Source organism: Nothobranchius furzeri, chromosome 12 (assembly GCF_043380555.1).
Source record: "Nothobranchius furzeri strain GRZ-AD chromosome 12, NfurGRZ-RIMD1, whole genome shotgun sequence".
Classification (NCBI taxonomy): Eukaryota; Metazoa; Chordata; class Actinopteri; order Cyprinodontiformes; family Nothobranchiidae; genus Nothobranchius; species Nothobranchius furzeri.
The window spans coordinates 40,062,214-40,081,212 of record NC_091752.1 but is presented as its reverse complement, the minus strand read 5'-3'; the positions used below and the strand labels follow the sequence as shown (position 1 = coordinate 40,081,212).

Below are 18,999 nucleotides of genomic sequence, written 5' to 3'. Positions count from 1 at the left end.
AGCACCCGAAGGAAACCCACGCATGCATGGGGAGAACACGCAACTCCACGCAGAAAGGCGAGTTTTGAACCTGCGACCTTCGTGCTGCGAGGCAACAGTGCTAACCAATGCACCACCATGCAGGATGTAATGAGGGTTGGGTGTTTTCTAGGTGAGCAGTGAGGAGTTTAACCACCTACTTCTCAGCTATTTTAGATACGACCGGGAGTATGCTTATGGGGCGATAATTAGCCATGTAAGTCTTCAGACCTGCTTTGAAAATTGGTGTAACTGCCGCAATTTTCCAATCTGTTGGAACAATGGAGTGTTCGAAAGACATAATCAAAACATGAGTGGTTGGACGTACAAGCAAATCCATGCGTAAATTTCTTCTTCATACATTCTCCTGCAATGCCCTGGTCCTGTAGAATGAGCCCTGGCATTTTTACTGATTGCCTGTTTTTCTGTAAAATCACAGAAAAAGAGAGCTGCTCGGGTCGAGCAGGCTGCTTCATGCGCGTTCACGCTCAGGCATAGCCCTCCGAACCATTCTTAAATGTTACAGATACAAGTGATGTCACTGGCGCGTTAGCTTGCCTAGTAAGACAATGGACTTTCGTGCAAAAGACCTGGGTTCAATTCTGGATGTGAACTTAGTTTATTTAGAGTTTCTTTTTTACATTAATGGTATATTTTTTTTAACAGTAAGATGCCCAATTTTTTTTAGACTCGCCGAACGGCATTGAATTCACAGATAAAAAAGATGTGGGTTCAACTTTCATTTTGGAACAATTTTGTCAAGAGCATGTGGGAGGACTGACCCATCTTAAACCTTTTTAGGCTGTGCTGAAGAGAAAGGTACAGAACCAAATTATTTAATTAATTAGCTGCGCATTCTTCTGTCCTCCGGGCCACACACACACACACACACACACACACACACACACACACACACACACACACACACACACACACACACACACACACACACACACACACACACACACACACACACACGGGACTGTTTCAGCTGTTATTTTCGTTAAGGAGTGTGCACGCATGCGCGCCTCGTGCACGAGCCTACTATTGAAGCTGCCGTTACGCTTTTGGCCTGAGGGGGCAATCGCGAGCATAAAAATTCAAAACTCCGTAAAGTCCCTTTAACAGATGAAATAAAGAAAGTGTTTAGGTTACTGGCAATAGCTAGAGGCTCTCTAACAAGAGAGTTATTTACATAAAGTTCAATTGTATTTTTACTATTGTTTGAATGACGGCCAAGTAATTTATTTAAGTGTTGCCAGATAATTTTACCTTTAGCTCTTTCAATTATATTTATAAAAAATTTGGGGTTGTATAGTCCTACCATCATGGACATCATGTCCTGTGAATCTAGAAACATTTTCTCTTGATTTGTCAAAGTTAGCAGGGGGAAACATGATATTTAAGACCCATGAAATATTGCATATCCCTCCTTGTATCAGAGGAATTCACTTGTTAGCATGCATTTTACTGTTTAGTCTTCTTGCTCCGTAATTTAGCCTTTTTCTAATAAAATAAAATGAATAACCTAGTTATGACCTATAACCGAATTATGTAGTATGTAAGTAAAAATTTAAGTAAATCAAAATTTAAGTAAGTACAGTTTATTTATATAGCATTTTTTACTACCACAAAGTGCTTCACATAAATCAAAACAAAATAAAACATAATGATCTCAAAACAGAAATAGATTAACATCAGAAAAAAATAAAGTAAAACAAATGAAAGATGAGTATAAATTTGAGTTAAAAATAGGAAAACAAAAGATTTAGGTAAAAGCAGCTTTAACTCTCTCAGGCTCAAAATAAGTTTTGATAAAAGGATGAACAACTAAGTCCTTCAGGGGTACTTCTGAGTTAAAACATGCTCATGAAATACGTATGTGGAGTAACCAGGTAGGTAGGTTTTAATGTTGCAAATCTGCAACGCCTGCCTCCAGAGGGTCTTTAGCTGTTTTTTGAAAGTGTCCAGACTGTTAATCTATAATAATAACCACACTTTGAATGAGTCATGTGGGTGATTGTCCAATCAATTATGCCAAATTTACTTATTAAATGTCCATTTTAAAACAGTCTGCATTTATTGTTATTTGTAATCATTCTTTTGCTCCCTGCAGAAATATTAATTTCACCATCTTGTGCTTTTTTCCAAATAGGCCTGTTTGATTTGGCAGCACATGAATGTAATATGAGATTCTTGAACCCTTGAGGGCAGAACGAACTCAACAGTTCATCTCTGTGAACGCTGAAAGCTAATAAATAAAAAAGGACAATTTTTTTATTCAAATAATTTAATCTTTTGCAATTGTCTTCAAACAGCATCCAATAAAACCCAAGAAATAGTTCAACTGGTGGAGGAATTAAGGACAACAAAGCATGCTCAGTATCATTGCTAAAGCAGAGCTGCGTTCAACAAGATTTCTGGATGAATCTTAACTTACAAACTCAAACGCGTTTATCGGTGGCTCAAACCTTCAGAAATGATTCACAGAGAAAAGTGGTTGTGTTACGCAGCAAGGCTTTAGATTTATAAACTCAGACAAAAAAACATGGAAAATGTTGCAGCAGATTCAGTTCAGGATCATCACAGTACAAAGATCAAGATGTAGAAATCTTACATTTTTACAAAGAAACTGGTAAACTGTCTCAGAAGTTTGTTTAATTATCATGAAATAATACTGAATAAATCAATCCATCGTCAAAAAGCTGATTATGAATAAATTTCACATTAAAACAGGTCATGCGGTGGCAGCAAACATTTGAGGCTTCTTCACTTTAAACTTCCATCAGGGCAGTTCTGAGAAGATCACTGCTTCAGGGAAGCTATGGCAACAAAAATGGGACAAAACTTCTACTTTAGTCTTTAGCAGCTCATTGTTTGTCCTCAGACATCACAGACGTCAATAAATGGCTTAAATTAACAGTCACGTTCAACAGCTCACCAGAAAACTCCACGTCTCATGTTTAAAAACAAAAAAATTTCCAAGGGTCTGATTTTATGATGAACTAAAAGTTACTTCAACCAAGTGGAACAAGGCAGAAAAGGGTTTGATTTAGGTGACCGGATTCAAGTAAAACAACTGACATAAACAAAAAGCATTTTACCCAACAGCTGTCAAAATGTGTCTTACTGTCAGAGAAAAAAAAAACGATCAGAAATGAAAACTCACTAATAATTATTAACAAATTTATTGTTTTATGGTAGATAGATAGATGTCATGCAGTAAAAACAGCTCTCTGATGGTAGAACAAAAGACTAAATGATGTGTGAGTAACTGTAACAAAGTTCATGCTTAAATCACACAAAATAAAAACGTCATTGTTTCCCATTAAAAATCTAACAGTCTTCATACTCTGGATTATTTCCTCGTCTGTTTCCTGCTTAGTCTTCTTCTGACAGAGTTTCATGTGGAGTCGATGGTCTGGACTTGCTGTTGGATCTACCCTCCATCTTCCTGTCCTGCAGGAAGTCTCGGATCTCTCCGGGCAAACGCTGGAACTTCTCCTGAAACTCGGCCTCCACAGCCGCCTGCAGCTGGAGAACCATTTGCACCCATCAGAATTCTGACCTGTCAGGCATAACTGCCACACAGAGCTACTCTAACTGATGTTGCATCATTCTTAATGCTCCATGTTTGGATGTTGCATTTCACCAGTGGCACATTTAGGATTTTTCTGAGTACAGGGCCATCAGGGGACCACAAATATTAAGCCTGGTTTATTAGCCTCTGTCAGCTCAGGTTTAGAGTCCCACACACTGACGGAGACATTTTCCCTTTGGACTTGTCCGTTGCCTGGGGAGTGTTGCAAAGCAATTTCTCATCAGGACAACAGAGGGCATAGAGCTTTTCTGGGATATCCTGGCACTGTTACCCCAAAATTCCACTACCTCCGCTCCGCCCCCGCCTTCCGCTTGCTTCCGAACTCAATTTTTACTGGTACCCGCTCTACAACGTCTCCGCTCCGGTGCGGAGACCTGAGGTGCACAAACAGGCTTGCACGGGATTTTCGAGATCTTGCGATACAGTCCGAGCAATAAACGCGGAAGTTAGATCCAAACACCCGTTGTGTGGGAGAAGCATCGAAATGAACTGTTTAATCTGCCTATCATTTGTGTTGAGAGATCAGCAGTGTTTGGATCAACAAAGTGTGTCTACTTTGATAGTGGAAACTGTATTTATGACTTATTTTTGTGCATTTAACGTTCAGCCGCCATTGATAGTTGTTAAAAGTTGTTAAACCTGTGCATATGAAACAAAAAACGCTTTTTGTTTATTGATTTATTGTGAAATAACGGAAGTTGTGCTTGCTCCTTTTCCTGTTGGGCCGTTGTGATTTCTGTCCATTGACTGCGGAGATGCTCCGGCGTCCGGCAAAAATAGAATCGATCCTATTTTTGCTGGATGGCGGAATGGCGGGCGGCGCACTGCGCCGCACGGCCGCAGTAGTGGAACAGCTCTGATTGATTACAACGGGACCGATTTAGCTGCGGAGTTCGTGCCGGAGCGGAGGTAGTGGAATTTTGGGGTTACAGTCATGTATGCACCCTGCAAATATTGGAAAAGTAAGATGTCCAAGGAATGTCCTGCCTTTCTCGCCTCTGATTGGCTAAAATGGCTCTCCACCTACTTAGTCAGTAATATACCAGCTTTTACCACCTCAGTTTGGTCATTTTCTACCATTAGCCTGATCATGGCTTTCACTACTTAGAAATCCCGGACTGCCCACATTTAGTCCTCTACCCAGTGCTTTACTACACAAATGTTGCTGTTTGGTTTCTATTGTTTCTGTTTCGCCCCCTCTAGACACCTACGCCCTCCCCAAACTGGTTACAACTAACCTTCAGTCTCCTAGCTCTAGTTTTGGCTGTCTTTCCCATAATCCCTTCCATGTGCAGTTTATTGATTTTCTATAATCCCAGATCACCACTAGTATTGGTAGTTTTTTGTAATGCTGATTTATTTAATGTCTTGTTTATTGTACCCTTTAGTTTAAACAATGCTTCCACATATTCAGTATTACCAGGCTGACCACTTTGTTATTTACTCAATGCCTCATACACTTTGTCACGATCTGCCCTTTCCCTCTTGACTGTGTCTCTCTCCTGCCCCGATTAGTCCATATTGTTTTCACCTGTCCCGCGTTAACCTGCCCATGTGTTCCCAATCAGCCTCGTGTATTTATACCACATGTTTTGCTCCAGTTCCTTCGTCAGATCATTGTTGTTTGTTGTCACCGTTGTGTTTGTTCCTGCCGTTCCCGTTCTGTAATTAGATTCGTTTTTACGTTCTCCGTGCCTGCTCTTCTGCCTCCGGATCCCACCACCACACATGGTCCACCATCTCCAGCCACACATTGTGACAGAATGATCTGACCAACCTGGACCTGTGGTGAGCTACCATCTGTTTTTTGGAGGATTATTTTTTCTTTTTCTCTTTTTCAGCGGAGGGAGATTCCGGCCTGGAGTTGTGTATCTCGGCGCATCCTACCTGTTCTCGGGGTGGTCGAGCCCTCTGGGTGATTCTGGCGCATCCTAGCTGTTTCGGGGTGGTCGGAATTATTTCTCCTCTCCTGCTGTTTCGCCCCGTCCTGTTTTTTCCCACGGAAGCTGCGGATCCTGGAGTTTTGGTGAGACAAACACCCCTGTGCACGCCAGCGTTCTTCGGAGTGGTAGGGCTGGTCTTCCTGCTCTTTTCCTGCTTCCCTTCACCCGAGCCTCCGCCGATGACCCAGCAAATCGGGAAGTGCACCTGCTCCGACCAGATGTCGAGTACCTGCCGCCGAGCTGGGCTTCCTCACGTCGCTCCTGCAGTCCCACCCACTTCCTGGTCCACGCCTGCGGGGCCTACGCCTGCAGGTCCTTCTGGCTGCAGCCTTTTTCAGCATCCTGCTACTGCAGCCCAAACCAGAACTCATGAACTCACAAGGACCAGAGTTGTGCCGCCTAATTCAGAGGCCCCTGCTCTGCCATCCAGGACTGAACTCAAAGAGCCCTCAGAAGCCAGAGTTGTGCCGCCTATATCAGAGGCCCCTGCTCTGCCGACCCAGTGCTCGAGTTTCCAGTATCCGAGTGTCCGAGTTCCTGAGTCTACGTGTCCCGAGTCAAGTGTTCCTGTGCCCCGTGTTCCAGTCAGCCCCAAGTCAAGTGTTCCTGTGTCCCGATTCCACGTGTCCCAGTTCCCCGAGTCCTCCGAGTCCAAGTGTCCCGAGTCCGAGTGTATTCGAGTCCCCAGTCAAGTCTTCGAGTCCCCAGTCAAGTCTTCGAGTCCCCAGTCAAGTCTTCGAGTCCCGAGTGTTGTGTGGCCTTGTGGGCGTCTGGTATCCGCCCCTTGAGGGGGGGGGGGTACTGTCACGTTCTGCCCCTTCCCTCTTGACTGTGTCTCTCTCCTGCCACGATTAGTCCATATTGTTTTCACCTGTCCCGCGTTAACCTGCCCATGTGTTCCCAATCAGCCTCGTGTATTTATACCACATGTTTTGCTTCTGTCCTTCGTCAGATCATTGTTGTTTGTTGTCACCGTTGTGTTTGTTCCTGCCGTTCCCGTTCTGTAATTAAATTCGTTTTTACGTTCTCCGTGCCTGCTCTTCTGCCTCCGGAACCCACCAACACACATGGTCCACCATCTCCAGCCACACATCGTGACACACTTAGTAACTCATTCTTGGCCTTTCTACCTACTCAAGTACTACATTTCTGTTTGTTTTTGGTTTATACTATTTCTGTTTAGCCCCTCTGGCCACTTACGCCTTCCCCAAACTGGTTACTTCAGTCCCACTCCACCACTAGTTGTAATGCTGTTTTATTTACTCTCTTTAGTTGTTTACTGTATGCAGTGGCACATGTGTGCGTGTGCTGGAGGAGGAGTGTTGTGAAGGGTTTTTATTGTCAGACTGTTTTTAAAATTCTGGGGATGGGAGAAAATGTGGGTCTGCAGGGCCTTTTGAATTTGTTAAGCACTTTGAGTTGCATGTATTGCATGATTAAGTGCTATATAAATAAAGTTTGATTGATGTAGCAGCAAACCATCTTACCTAGCTAAGTGCAGGCAGTCCTCCTGTCACTAAGTGAGCAGCTTTTTGAGGAGTTTTGTGAAGAAAATGCCAACTTTGTGCTATATTAGTCATGCTGTCCTGTTCTGCAGCATACTAGTTTTAGTTACTTTTTTAAAAGAACATTAAAAATTGTCAAATTTCAACTTGTTAATCATTTTGAATTAATCAGACTGTTGGAATGACTTGTGTTTCACAGACACACAAAGTGGTTCACAGACAAAACAAAAATAAAAAACGAACAACAGGATTCCAATTAAACATGAAATACTAAAGCTAGAAAACCAACAGAATTACAATAAACTAAGTGGCAGGTGACTAGTGGTGGGCAGGGATTATGGAAAAAACTGCCCAAACTAGAGCTAGTTAACTACAGGTGAGTGGCAACCAGTTTTGGGGAGAGCGTGGGCGGCCAGAGGAGGGCAAAACAGAAATAATATAAACTAAACTGCAGAACTAGTATCATGTACCACACTAGTCACAATAAAACATTCAACACTAAAGATATAAAAGTGTACAGTGGAAATGGTTTAAAAGATGGTAAAAGCCATTAAAATGAGCCTAATGCTTGGATTAAAAACACTCATCACTCCATCACACAGATCAGTGAGCCATTACCAATAATGGCGTTGCGTATCTCCCTACCATCGACACATACCGATATGTACAGCTCCCTGCCAATGCGGATGGAGAAGTATGTATTAGGCCTTAGTCCAACATGCGCGCTCAACATTTCACTCTGGAAAATATTATTTGGCTCATTATCACAACTAGAGTTTGGACTTGGAATCACATCCACACACAATCTGATCATTGTGCAAAAGACAGATGAGCAACAGGACAGGGGGCTGTTTGAACAAGCTAGCAGTAACCATGTATGACGGTAATAGTTGAAGTTTTTATGTCTGAAACAAGAAAATGTCCGCGGCTGAGAGGAAAAGCGTTAAATGTGACCATCTGAAAAGTCTTTGCTTGGTGAGTACACATCCAAGGTCTGTCCTGGTTTTCAGTGTTACAGTGCTAGCAGCGCAGGGGCAGGAGAGGAGTGGAATGCCGGACCCAGATCTGGTTGTTTTGTTGTTGTGGTGCTGCTGCAGCTGTAATAATCAGTGGTCAGTGATCTAGCTGTGTTTTTGTGAGGAAAAACATTCAGGCAGCTCACTTCATTTAATTAGTTGAGGGAAAACTAGTGAATACATCTGAAAAAAATTCTTACATTTACCAGAATTTTCTATCCTTTTTTTAAAATTTACAGCACATTGTGCTCTGTGTGATGATTAAGGCACTAAGAGTGTTTAAACAAGAGAAGTGCCTGTCTGAGAAAAGTGTATAAAATGTGTAGTGAGGGGTTTTACAGCCTTAAACATTCATAATAAGTGTTTAAAAAAAAATACAGCTGGCGACTTTTGCAGGTACCCGTCATTTTTTTTAGAAAGTAAGCCCCGTGATAAACAAGGATCACTGTAATTCACCTTTGGTTTCTGGTCCTGTATCTCCTGCAGGAGCTCGTTGTGCTGCTCTGCCAGCTGATCGTGGCGTTTCGTCTGAGTCTCCTCCAGCTGAAGACAGTTTTATGTTCAGAGAAAAAAATCAACACCTAAAATCTGGATGCCAAGCCTGCTGCTCACCCGTTTAATGTTCTGAACCACTTCATTGACGTAGGATTTGTTGATCTCATTCTTCTCTCTGGGACACAGAAAAATAAACACGCATTTCCTTCTGACATGATTAACTGAATGGAACATGAAGTAAACTAATATGCAGCAGAACATGTTTGGGGTGAAGTAAAAGCGGTGCATGTGTGTCTGTTGATTTTACTCTTCAGCCAGATGTTTCTCTTTAGTCTTTGCCTGGTTGATCTTCTCAGTTCTTCTTCGATCCATTAGCCTCTTCAGCTCCTTTTTCTCTCTGCAGCACCAGGAGAAAAAAAGCTAAAAATGGTTAACTTGGATGAAAATCTGTTGCTGCGAAAAAGCATTTGACTCATCACAATTGTTTTACTTTTTGGTCACACACAAATGTTTCCGATCAGCGAAGACCTTTCAATGCAAGGTTATCAGACACAGAAGTAAACACAAAATTCAGTTACTAGAACTGTGAATTTATTAAGGGAATGAACTTGTCCAAACCATCCTGGTCTTGTATGAAAAAGTAACTGATCACTGCTTGTGCCGTCCTAGAGACAACTGCAGCAAAGCTTTACAATACCTGGTTCTGAGTCGCTCATGTCACTGTGGAGGATTTTCTGTTCCATCCTCCTTTACAGAATTGTTTACATCAAGACACACTGGAGAGCCTGCATAAGGTCAAAGATCAGATGATCGCCTTCAGGATGTTCTGCTAGAGAGCAGAATTTATGCTTCCATTGATTATAGAAAGTGGTCCAGCAGAGCAGCCTCAAACCATCACAATACCACCACCATGTTTGACTGTTGATGTGATGTTTTAGTATTAGTTTTACTCCTGATGAAACACAGGGAACGCCTTCCAAGTTACACATTTAATCTGTTGGTCTACAGAATATTCACGCAGAGGCCAGTAACATCAACAAGATGTGTTTTGTGAACCGTGAGACGCGTATTTGTCAGTAGGTTTACCCTCACTGTTGAATCATGACCTCTGACCTTAACCAAGTGAGGCCTGCAAGGGCCATGTTTATGTGTTCTTGAAACTCTTTAGAATGTGTTAGCCAGGCAGCCACCCTACGGATGTAAACGTATAATCTGGCCACAACCCATAGACAGATCAGTTAGTTACGGTTATCTCTCAAACTGTCACTGCATGCAAACCAACATCACGAGGACCAGTCAGAGCAATGAACAACGTGACGTACTGCTCTCTACAAAAATCAGTCAGTGGGACAGTCCACTGTCAAAGAAGCAGCAAAACAACCTTTTTTTTTTTAAATAAATGACTTGGGTACATTTATCTGCTCATTTCTCAAAGAAAAGCCCAAGTGTAAATCTTCCAAAGTTGATGCCAAAACTGTATCAAACGAGCGCCGTTTCTGAGCCGCCGCCATCTTTGCAGTTTTTATTCGTTGCAGCTCTGGTGCTAAGCCTGCCCTACATCGCTTTACAAATATATGATGCTGTGATTGGCTCAATCTAAAATTGTTAGCACCAGTGTTAGACCTGCTGAGGTTACAATGGAGAGTGTCTAGACCAGGGGTGCCCCAATCCTGGCCCTTACTTGTCACAGATGTCTTTGAGTTTCTTCATCTGAGCGTTGTGACTCTCCTCAGCCAGAGTAGTCAGTCTCTCAGTCAGCTGATGGAAACAAAGAACAGCCAACATAATCAGTAGTGAACTTGGTGGGTGTATGATCTAAATGTGCCTCGTGTTACCGTTTTAATGTGTTCTCTCTGTAGATACTTCTGACTGTAGTACTGTTCCTGCCTCAGGGTCAGAAGCTGCTGCTGCTGCTCATCTTTCAGCTGCTGAAGACGCTCGTCTTTCTCACTTTCAGAACACAACCCCCTAACAAACACACACATCCTGAGATCAAACCCACCGTTGTTCTAGTTCGACCCAGGGTTTATGTTGACATCCTTTTGTAATCTTCTCAGTGAAACGGTGAGACATGAAACACCTGCTCTTGCTGCACTGCCTCGCTGCCTTCTTGTACTTGTTGCTGAACTCTCGGAGAAGCTCAGAGGTTTTCTTCTGGTGCCTCCTCACCAGCTCCTTCAGCTCTTTAAACTGGCGTCTCTGCTCCTTCTGGTAAACCTTGGACTGCTGCAGGCTCTCCAAGGTGCATGCTGGAATATCTGCCACCAGACAGTAAATTCCAGCTTTGGGTAGTTGAATGTGAACCTAAAGTCTTTTTGTAGTTAAATATTTACCAATCAAAACGCTCAAAACCAGATCTTCAGTCTTCGCTGCTGGTTTGGAAACATCTGAAACCAGAAACAATAAATTTTAATGCAAAAATAAAAATATCCACAGAAGCTGCAGAGGAGTGTGATGCAGCTACCTGTTGCTGCTGCTTGCTGATTGGCTGCAGAGGCTTTGGGTGTTGTGGCAACGGGGGTGTGGCCTGCTGGACCAGATGTGGGACTGAGTCCGTTTTCCAGGGGAACTTGTTTGAGATCGTTTTTCCTCTCTGCTCCGTTTTCAGTCTCATCCTGAATGTCAGCACAGTCATCTGTCTGTTCAGGTTAAAGGGGTTAAAATTTAAAAGCCGTGGGATCAGAGGCAGGTCCTCACCTCCGTCTGCGTCTCCTCCTCCACGTCGTCCAGAGTCAGAGCTGCCAGCTGTTTGGATCTCTGCTCCAGCAAGTTCACATATCGGATCGGGTTGGACAGAGCTTCAATCACATCTGGATACAAATAAAAAACATGTGAAAGCTTGTCTAGTAGTGCACAAGCTTGAAAATATTAGTTTGAAACTAAAAAGCTTAAAATGTAAATAAAAAGAAGTGTGTGCAGCTGCTTTAAAATAAAAAATGTACTAATCATGTAGTGTTTTCTACAAATCTACTGTAGGTGGCGCCAAAGACCCACAGAGAATTTGTGTGCGTAGGAATTTGAATAAATTGTACATTTCTAGTGCAGAATTTAAAAAAATGACAGCAGGATAAATAATCAAAGCGCTTGAAAAAGTCATTGTTGCTGAAGCTTTTAATTAATAAATAACTTTTGCGTGAATATTTGCAGTCTTATCTCAAATTTCTCCCAGGCTTTGTTAATCATTTTTTAAATGCAATTCAGTTGAATAAAATCGATCAAACAAGTAAATTTTTTATCGTGATAACATTTCCAAGATTAACGTTCCGATTAGCTTTTACCTGCAAAGGTATCTGGGACGTAGTCTTTGACTTCAATGTAGACAAAAACCGCCGGCAAAATTAGACACTGATTTTTCTCGTTCCTCAAACCGATGTAACGATAACCTGCAGAAAAACATCCGCTTACCTGGTTATTTAGGAAGAAAACTCTATAATATAAACCTGCCAAGGAAGAGATGCAGATGGTTCTAACTCTGAGTCAAATTACAAAAAAAAAACCAACAACAATTCAAGCTGTCAAAACAACATCATGTCTTTGGAAGCTGAGTGGGTTTTTACACAGTGGGAGCCAAGATGTGTTCCTCAGGAAGTGACTGTCATCGTCTGAATAATGTGTTAAATTTATCAGCGGATTTAAAGACTCCATCACCAAAAGAGGAAAAGAACGCCCTCCAAGATTATGTGTAGGACATTTTCTGGTATGACAACCAACGAAGAGAGACAATACATCAGCTGCCTACCTGGTCTGATGGCAGACACGGGGATAATTCGATGGCCTATAAACTTCCCTCCTTCCTCAAATGCAGCAATTCTCAGACAGGCCAGAGTGGGAAGAATTACCTGCAGGAGAGATGATGTCACCCCACTGATGGGAACATCTGGTTCAATTAGAACTTTCCCTTCTCACCTTCTTGAAGACGATGGGCTCTTCGTCCCACACTGGGTTGATGGCGTTGTTGTTTTGGGAGGTTTTGGTTTTCAGAGCCTTCCTCCTGGTGTCTGCAGGAAGTCCAAACATCTCCACCTCCACATACACCCCCACCTTCCGTTCAGTTAGAAACTGGCCAGAAATCACCTAACACAAATAAACAGGTAAACCAAACATTGCATTTAACCATCAACCGTGTCCTGCATGTTTTGTATTTGTTAATTTTCATTCGCTGTGGTGGTGATCTTAAATCAAATTAACTCTGAAAGTGAATCAGCTGAAGATGTCCATCTAATGGTTACTTTCTGAGTTTTATTAAAATCAAGCACCTTCACAGACAGAGTGTTAGCTACGATGCCGTCCACTGTGTTTTCTGTGAAAGGATCAAAGTGTTTGTCTGGACGCCTCATGAACTCTGGTTTCAGCCTGTAGCCACTCTGACCGTTGTACTCGAACATGAAGAGGTTCAGCTGCATGGATAAATCTGAAACAGGAAATTCAGCACAAACATTTTCACGACTGCTCTGTTTCCACACTGCTTTCTCACACATCTATGTATTTTTACCAATAGTTTGGTAATTGAGAGCCACCAGTTGACATCCAGCATTCCAGAAGAGTTGAGGCATAAAATTTGATGAGTCCACTCTGGTTCCCTTTGGGTAAATGCGACTCAGCTGGGATTTGTTATATCTGTCAAAATTATGTTAAAGATATGTACAGACTTTCTTATGCTCCTGAAGACATACACTCACTGGCCACTTTATTGGTTACACCTGTCCAACTGCTTGCTAATGGAAACGGCTAACCAGCCAATCACATGGTGGCAACTCAATGCATTTAGGAATGTTGACATGGTCAAGACGATCCGCTACAGTTCAAACCGGCTTCAGAATGGAGAGGAAAGGAGATTTAAGTGACTTTGAATGTGGCATGGTTCTTGGTGCCGGATGGGCTGGTCCGAGTACTTCAGAAACTGCTGTTCTTCTGGGATTGTCACGCACAACCATCTCTAGGGTTTACAGAGAAGGGTCTGAAAAAGGGGAAAACATCCAGTGAGTGACAGTTCTGTGGGCGAAAAAGCCTTATTGATGCTAGAGGTCAGGAGGTAGGGTGGTATGGTTTGGATGGTAGGGTCAGAATTTGGGGCCAACAACATGAAAGCCATCCTGCCTTGTGATAACGGTTCAGGCTGGTGGTGGTGGTGTGATGGTGTGGGGGACATTTTCTCGACACTTTGGGCACCTCAGTACTAACTGATGATCGTTGCAACTCCACAGCCTACCTGAGTGGTGTTGCTGACCATGTCCATCCCTTTATGACCACGGTGTACCAATCTTCTGGTGGCTACTTCCAGCAGGATAATGCGCCATGTCATAAAGCTCCAGTCATCTCAGACTAGTTTATGAACATGAAAATGAGTTCACTGTACTCAAATGGCCTCCCCATCCACCAGATCTCAAACCAGTAGAGCACCTTTGGGATGTGGTGGAACGGGAGATTTGCATTCGTATTAATTATGACCAATAAGATGTGATATTCCATATAAATATGAAATATCAATCTGATTGATCTTTGAATGTTTAATCAGAAGATTCTAGGGTTCTTTGCTTATTCAGGGACCATAAACACACTTCGTATTAATCCAGACAGAGTCAGGCAGTGCTTATTTTGAGCCTGATCTTGCCAGAACAAGATCCGGGAACAATTTTTTTAAAGGACCATTCCGGCAACTATCTGATAGGGTCCGGCAACTCACATGACAAACTTGTGCTATACGCAGGATTTGAATTACAGGTGAGCTAAAGGGAGCTCCTGGAAGCTCTCAACACACCCAGGGGGAGTCCAAAAACGATCCTGGTTCTACTTATATTACATTATCTATGTGGACTCTCTGGGGATTATTTTGAGCTGAGAGGCGCAGAGCTCTGATCGTTGACGCGCTCCAGACAGATGCGTCCTGAGCATGGCCACAGTAACATTATCAAAGTGTCGCCACCTCAAAAACAAACTTAACACACGATTGTTTATGTCGGCTCATATCCTTTTATGCTTTCTGTCTTTTATTTGTGCCTGATGCGTTTTGCTGCTGCTGCAGAGAGCATCACCTGTTTCGTCCTCCGGTGACTTCACCACACTGGTGCGGTCAGCGCGCGGCACACACTCTGCTATTTTTGCGGTCGGTAGATCTTTTTGAACTGCAGTTCAAAGGTAACTCATAAGGTGAATATATATGAAGCCAGGTAGCAGTTTTTCTTTAGGATTGAGAGGAGATGCAGGAAGATAATAAACAGACAGGACAGAAAAATAGTCAAATAAAAACAAGTTAGTTTTTGTACCTGGTGGTTGCAACAAACAGACACCATTGAAGGTAATCAGAAGTGAGGAACAGAAAATTAAATAATTATTTTAATGTTTAAAGCAGCAGGAACTCTGAGAGGCTGCAGGCGCATCAGTGAGTTTGCCGCTGCACGGGGGAGGGGGGAGAGGGCTGAACGTATTTACAGTCTATGGGGCTGAAGCAGGGGAACAGTAAAGATGCAGAAACTATCATTGTTAAAAGAGATGTGTTTAACTTAGAAACTGTGGGCTCAATTTAAATTCCTTGTCAACCACCTTCCCCCCCGAAGGAGCTTCAATAGTGTTATCTTCTGTGCTCAACGTTAGCAATACTATTTAGCCTCGGAACGTTGGCTGGATCTGGATGGTACCAGAACATCGGCTGAAATTCACTAGGAAAATTAACCCTTCGACATACGGCATTCCTTTTCATAGGCTCTCGTAATTGTCAGTATGGCAATAGTTTCACGGAATTTACGTTGTGACCGCTATTCCTTACGGATTTGGAAAGCTATCGTAAGCTTAACAATGATGGGAATAGTAAATGTGCGCTTCTGTGACGTGTCCACAGACTACAATCACATCTTCAGACTTGTTACGTCTGGAATATTAACCAAAAATGGCTATTTTGTGCCTGATATTTGCTTTGGGCAATTTTCAACCGCAGGTGATCAGACTGGGTTATGAGTTTAGCTCTGAGCGACGCCAGAGTTTCCTCTGATCAGAGTTACACACAAGCAGAAAACAAAAGTACAAAGTACAAAAGTACAAAAGTTCTTTGTATCTGAGAGAAATTGTGAAATCTAGGTGTAAAAGAATTTGTTGTTTGTTTTAAATTAGAGAGTTAGTTATTGATAAAACCCTCATCAGACACCAGTATGCAGGCTTACGATACCCTTGTATGAGTTGCTCAGGGTGGTGAGGTCACCGGATGTCGAAACCACAATACTCAGAGATTAGTAGCTTCCTCTGAGTTCAGCTTCCCCGGCCATGAGATGCAACCCAGGGTCTGCAGGTTAGGTGTCCAAGGTGGATGTCTGAGGGTTGAAGTAGCTCTGAAAAGAGCTGTTGTGTCTGTAATCACTTGCAGCGTTGCAGAAAGGTTTTGACTTAAGGTCAAAGGAGATTGTTTCAAAAATGCTTCTTTCCCAATTTAGCCGAATTGGGGAGTCAGCTGGAAACTGAATAACTCGGGAAGTAATTCTCGTTTTATTAAACTACTTTGTTATGATTTCTAGCCAAGTTTGGCAAATCAGAATTCGACACGTTTCTGAGAATTCACCAACATCCCTCAGAAAGCCACGCCTTCCTTCAGATACAAAAATGTTTTTAACCTTGAAATGTATCTTATTGCAATGTATATGAGTGTAAACAATGATTAACTTGTTAAATCAAACATATAGTGATTTGTGATATAAATGGATCATTGTAAGAACAATTATCATTTCAAATTCATTGATTTAAGCACAGATTATTCAAACATTTGATTTAAACATCTTGTTCATACATCACGATTATTCAACTTATAACTATAAAATCGTGGAGTCTTCTCTTATTCAGAGTGAATAATGTTGACATCTGCCGTACACTCAGTGAGTGCAAGAACCTTGGGAGAGAATGTTTGCTTGAATGTTTTGTCTTCATGGAATGTCAGCTACACACACTGAACAGAACCTTCTGGATTTAGAAGGCCAAACAGAAAGTGGATTTATGCTGTAGATGAAAGGTCACTATGTTGGTCAATATATAGGTGAAAATTGACCCTTTTGGAAGTTACAGCATCATGGATGTGCAGCCGACAAATCTGCAGCAACTGTGTGATGCTATCATGTCAATATGTAGGGTGCCTGTCTGGTGAGTTTGAGGGGGGAAAAAAGTAACTCATGGGCACGCATTAAGTATATTGTGGCCCCAAGTTACTTTTTTTCCCCTCAATGTCACCAGACGGGCACCGTAAATATGGACCAACATCTCTTGAAATGTGTTTTGAGACAAAACATCCAGAGCTTCTGCTTTTCTAAATCAAAACAAGACCACTTTGGCTTCTCTCCTCCAGGAAGTATAGAACTATAAATTAACTGTACTATTACAAATGCCTTGACTAATCAGTCAGCCTGTTTTTGAACAGCCTCATGGAAACCTTTCAGCTGTGGACCCAGGGCCTTTAAAATGCCTTCAGAGCGGACCGACACAAATACCCAGACTTACCAATACCCAGACTTACCAGTACCCAGACTTCCCAATACCCAGACTTCCCCAACAGAAATTGATTTCAAAGTTGCTCGGTGACTCACACAGATTTCTGACATTTAAACAAAAAAGAGGCATTCAGAGGAAGAGGAACACAGAGTATAGAAGTGGTTGCCATGGCATTCTGCATCTGTAGTATCTGTTGCCAAGGATACTCGACAAACTCCACTGGTGACTTTGTGAGGTGCTCCAAAGCTTTGGTCTCCACAAAAGACGACATGTGGTAACAGCGGGCTGCCTCTACACACACACACACACACACACACACACACACACACACACACACACACACACACACACACACACACACACACACACACACACACACACACACACACACACACACACACACACACACACACACACACACAAACACACACACACACACACACACACACACACACGCACATTTCTGAGCAATTATTTGGTTACATCACATCCCAGCTTTAGACTAAAAACAGGGCCTCAAATAATCTCTCATCTTGTGTAGAGATTAGCAGATCTGATTAAATTGGACCAGACTCGGCAAAGCTTTGAGGCATAACATGGAGTCATGGCACAATAGCAGAGATAGATATACACTGCCCGGTCAAAAAAAAAATAAGTCACTGCCTGGATTTAACTAAGCAAACAGGTAGGAGCTTCCTATTGGATAATTACTGCATGAGTGATTCTCTTTCAGCTGCAAAAAGTTATTTAACCTCAACTGGTGCAATGAGGTGCTTCTCATTTCTTAAGCAACCATGTGAAAAGACACATCGGGTGGTTGTGGAAAAGATGTTAGTCTGTTAGAGAAGGGTCAAGCAGAGAAAACATCTAAGGAGATGCAGAAACGACTAAACTTGGGTTAAGAACTGTCCAACGCATTATTAAAAACTGGTCTGATGAGTCCAGATGGACCCTGTTCCAGAGTGATGGTGCATCAGGGTAAGAAGAGAGGCAGATGACATGATGCACCCATCATGCCTAGTGCCAAATGCCTGTGGGGGCAGTGCTATGATCTGGGGTTGCTGTAGTTGGTCAGGTCTAGGTTCAGCAACAGGATGTGCTTCAAGAATGAGGTCAGCTGACTACCAGAATATATTGAATGACCAGGTTATTCCATCTTCCCTGATGGCACGGGTATGTTCCAAGATGAGAATGCCAGAATTCATCGGGCTCAGATAGTGAAAGAGTGGTTCAGGGAGCATGAGTCATCATTTTCACACATGGATTGGCCACCGCAAAGTCCAGACCTTAACCCCAATGAGAATATTTGGGATGTGCTGGAGAAGGCTTTGTGCAGCGATCAGACCCTACCATCATCAATGCAAGATCTTTGTGAAACATTAATGCACTACAGGATGAAAAGAAGTCTTGTGACACTACAGAAGTGTGTGCTGTAATCTAAGCTAAAGGCTGTCCAACAAAATATTAGATTGTGTGACTTTTCTTTAGTGGCAATGTTTTTTTGGCTGGGCAGTGTACAAAGATGGAGATCTCAAACAGCATCAGTGAGGACCACAACAAGGCAGCAGATTCCTGAAGTTCTGGTCTTACTTTTTGACGCTTCGAAGGAGTTGAACTTGGTTGGCTGGACGTAGTTTACCAGAGTTGACATTTCCTCTGTAGCCACTGCCTCCCGCTCTGCAGAGCCCTTAAATAAACAGAAAATGTGCTTTACATACCAGCTAAAGGTCTTTCAAAAACACATCTTTACAAACATAAAAACATGCTCTGAGCTGACAGAAACTCACATATAAAACAACACATGGGGAAGAAATTTATGTTTTGTTCCTGACTCAAAAACAGCATGAACACAGTTGAACTGGAAGACAACTTGGTAGACTTCAGAAAACAAACACATGGACACAACTCAAACTGCATCATTCCTCTGTGGATAACGAACCATCAAAAGGTGGAAGGTG

The 18,999-nt window shown here is 42.5% G+C and overlaps 1 protein-coding gene across 1 annotated transcript in view; it reads right to left on the bottom strand.

The window, feature by feature from the left end:
• Positions 1–3,231: 3,231 nt before the first annotated feature.
• plcb1 (phospholipase C beta 1) overlaps positions 3,232–18,999 on the bottom strand; it is a 51,775-nt gene continuing 36,007 nt past the window's right edge. The window contains exons 16-32 of the mRNA XM_015945044.3: positions 18,632–18,728; positions 17,248–17,332; positions 13,071–13,195; positions 12,835–12,989; positions 12,485–12,652; positions 12,318–12,417; positions 11,857–11,961; positions 11,276–11,388; positions 11,043–11,193; positions 10,912–10,965; positions 10,659–10,836; positions 10,414–10,546; positions 10,260–10,336; positions 8,886–8,975; positions 8,696–8,753; positions 8,540–8,626; positions 3,232–3,552 (exon numbers count right to left, since the gene is read on the bottom strand). Of these exons, the coding sequence (XP_015800530.1) occupies positions 3,400–3,552; positions 8,540–8,626; positions 8,696–8,753; positions 8,886–8,975; positions 10,260–10,336; positions 10,414–10,546; positions 10,659–10,836; positions 10,912–10,965; positions 11,043–11,193; positions 11,276–11,388; positions 11,857–11,961; positions 12,318–12,417; positions 12,485–12,652; positions 12,835–12,989; positions 13,071–13,195; positions 17,248–17,332; positions 18,632–18,728 (1,929 nt within the window). The 3' untranslated portion in view covers positions 3,232–3,399. The remainder of the gene's footprint in view (positions 3,553–8,539; positions 8,627–8,695; positions 8,754–8,885; positions 8,976–10,259; positions 10,337–10,413; positions 10,547–10,658; positions 10,837–10,911; positions 10,966–11,042; positions 11,194–11,275; positions 11,389–11,856; positions 11,962–12,317; positions 12,418–12,484; positions 12,653–12,834; positions 12,990–13,070; positions 13,196–17,247; positions 17,333–18,631; positions 18,729–18,999) is intronic.